At 39.0% G+C, this 1,836-nt stretch overlaps 1 protein-coding gene across 2 annotated transcripts in view; it reads left to right on the top strand.

Annotated features, from left to right (window-relative positions):
- CANX (calnexin) overlaps positions 1–1,836 on the top strand; it is a 32,501-nt gene that overhangs the window by 6,915 nt on the left and 23,750 nt on the right. For both annotated transcript variants that reach the window (XM_011976864.1, XM_011976865.1), the window contains exons 2-3: positions 988–1,161; positions 1,572–1,645. In XM_011976864.1, coding sequence (XP_011832254.1) covers positions 988–1,161; positions 1,572–1,645 — 248 coding nt within the window. The remainder of the gene's footprint in view (positions 1–987; positions 1,162–1,571; positions 1,646–1,836) is intronic.

The raw sequence follows: 1,836 nt of genomic DNA, 5'->3' as shown, positions 1-1,836 counted from the left end.
GCCTGTAATCCCAGCTACTCAAGAGGCTGAGGTGGGAGAATTGCTTGAACCTGGGAGGCGGAGGTTGCAGTGAGCTGAGATGGTGCCACTGCACTCCAGCCTGGGCGATGGAGGGAGAATCCATCACAAAATAAATAAATAAAGTAAATATATGAATTTTAAAAGTAGCTTGTTCTTAGTTTAATATTCTTGTTGAGTTCTAAAACACTAATTTGAAAACATGTCTATTGATGGTATTTGAGCAACAGTATCCATATTAAACCTTTAATGTGAGAGGAATTATCTTCTGTGTTATTTTTTTTTTTTTTTGAGACGGAGTCTTGTTCTGTCACCCAGGCTAGAGTATAGTGGCGCGATCTTGGCTCACTGCAGGCTCCGCCTCCTGGGTTCAAGCAATTCTCTTGCCTTAACCTCCCAAGTAGCTGAGACTACAGGCACCCACCATCGCGCCCAGCTAATTTTTGTATTTTTAGTAGAGACAGAGTTTTGCCATGTTGGCCAGGCTGGTCTTGAACTCCTGACCTAGTGATCCACCTGCCTTGGCCTCCCAAAGTGCTGGGATTACAGGTGTGGGCCACGGCGCCCAGCCATCTCTGTTATTTCATTGTAATGTTTTAACAGGTACCCATTGTAAATTAGTGTAGGAAAGGGCTTTTGTCTGTTGTAAAGCACTTTACAAATGCAAAAGTTTGTTGGAAATTGTATTTGAATGCCTCACATCTGTGTAACCAATCCTCTCTATATGAGGATGGTTGTGTATGTTTCAGTTTTATTTTGAAATTTTCTAGAAATGGAATCTTCTAACTGATTTTAGGGAAACCCTTTATCCTCTCTAGGCTGTCTTTCCTTATCTATAAAATGAAATAATAAGTTCTTTTTAGCTCTGTGATTTGAAAGCTTTAATTTTAAATGAGAGAGAGGTAGTGGTCTTTATGAAGTTTGATAAGTGGCAATACATTTAACTGATTTTGCTCTTTTTATGTGTAGGTCATGGAAGGGAAGTGGTTGCTGTGTATGTTACTGGTACTTGGAACTGTTATTGTTGAGGCTCATGATGGACATGATGATGATGTGATTGATATTGAGGATGACCTTGACGATGTCATTGAAGAGGTAGAAGACTCAAAACCAGATACCACTGCTCCTCCTTCGTCTCCCAAGGTTTGAAATGGTCTTGGAATCTATTCCTTTTACCTCTTGAGATGATAAAATTTTGAAGATAGCCAGGTACAGAGACATGTAGTCTCAACTACTCAGGAGGCCTAGGACAGGAGTGTGAGTCCAGCCTGAGCGACACAGGGAGATGCCATAGCTAATGAAATGTAAAAGAAAAACATCGTGAAGATAAATTTGGAACATTTTCAAAGGCAAAGCAAAATTTGCTAAAATACTTATTGATCTCTCTGGCAGCCTTTGTTATATCTTGCGAGAGGCCAATTATATGGGTTGAATTTGAAGGCTAGCTATGAAATTTTTGTGACAGTTGAAAGCAGACCAGGATAAATGATTCTAGGTAAAAAGGCATGTTGCTGAAAATTTAAATTTTTAATTCATTTATATATTTAACACAGGTCACCTACAAAGCTCCAGTTCCAACAGGGGAAGTATATTTTGCTGATTCTTTTGACAGAGGAACTCTGTCAGGGTAAGTGTTTTCCAGAGAAATATATCTTAGAGGCAAACATTATATAAATAAGATGGGCTAGTGGATTCCTTTTTGGATAGCATCTTATATAGTGAAATGTCTAACTTTATTTTATTTTATTTATTTATTTTTTGAGACGGAATTTTGCTCTTTTGCCCGGGCTGGGGTGCAATGGCGTGATCTCAGCTCAC

The sequence above is a fragment of the Mandrillus leucophaeus genome, unplaced genomic scaffold, assembly GCF_000951045.1.
Source record: "Mandrillus leucophaeus isolate KB7577 unplaced genomic scaffold, Mleu.le_1.0 Scaffold170, whole genome shotgun sequence".
In the NCBI taxonomy this organism is placed as follows: domain Eukaryota; kingdom Metazoa; phylum Chordata; class Mammalia; order Primates; family Cercopithecidae; genus Mandrillus; species Mandrillus leucophaeus.
Note: the sequence above shows the minus strand (reverse complement) of the source record. Positions and strands in the feature narration are given on the sequence as shown.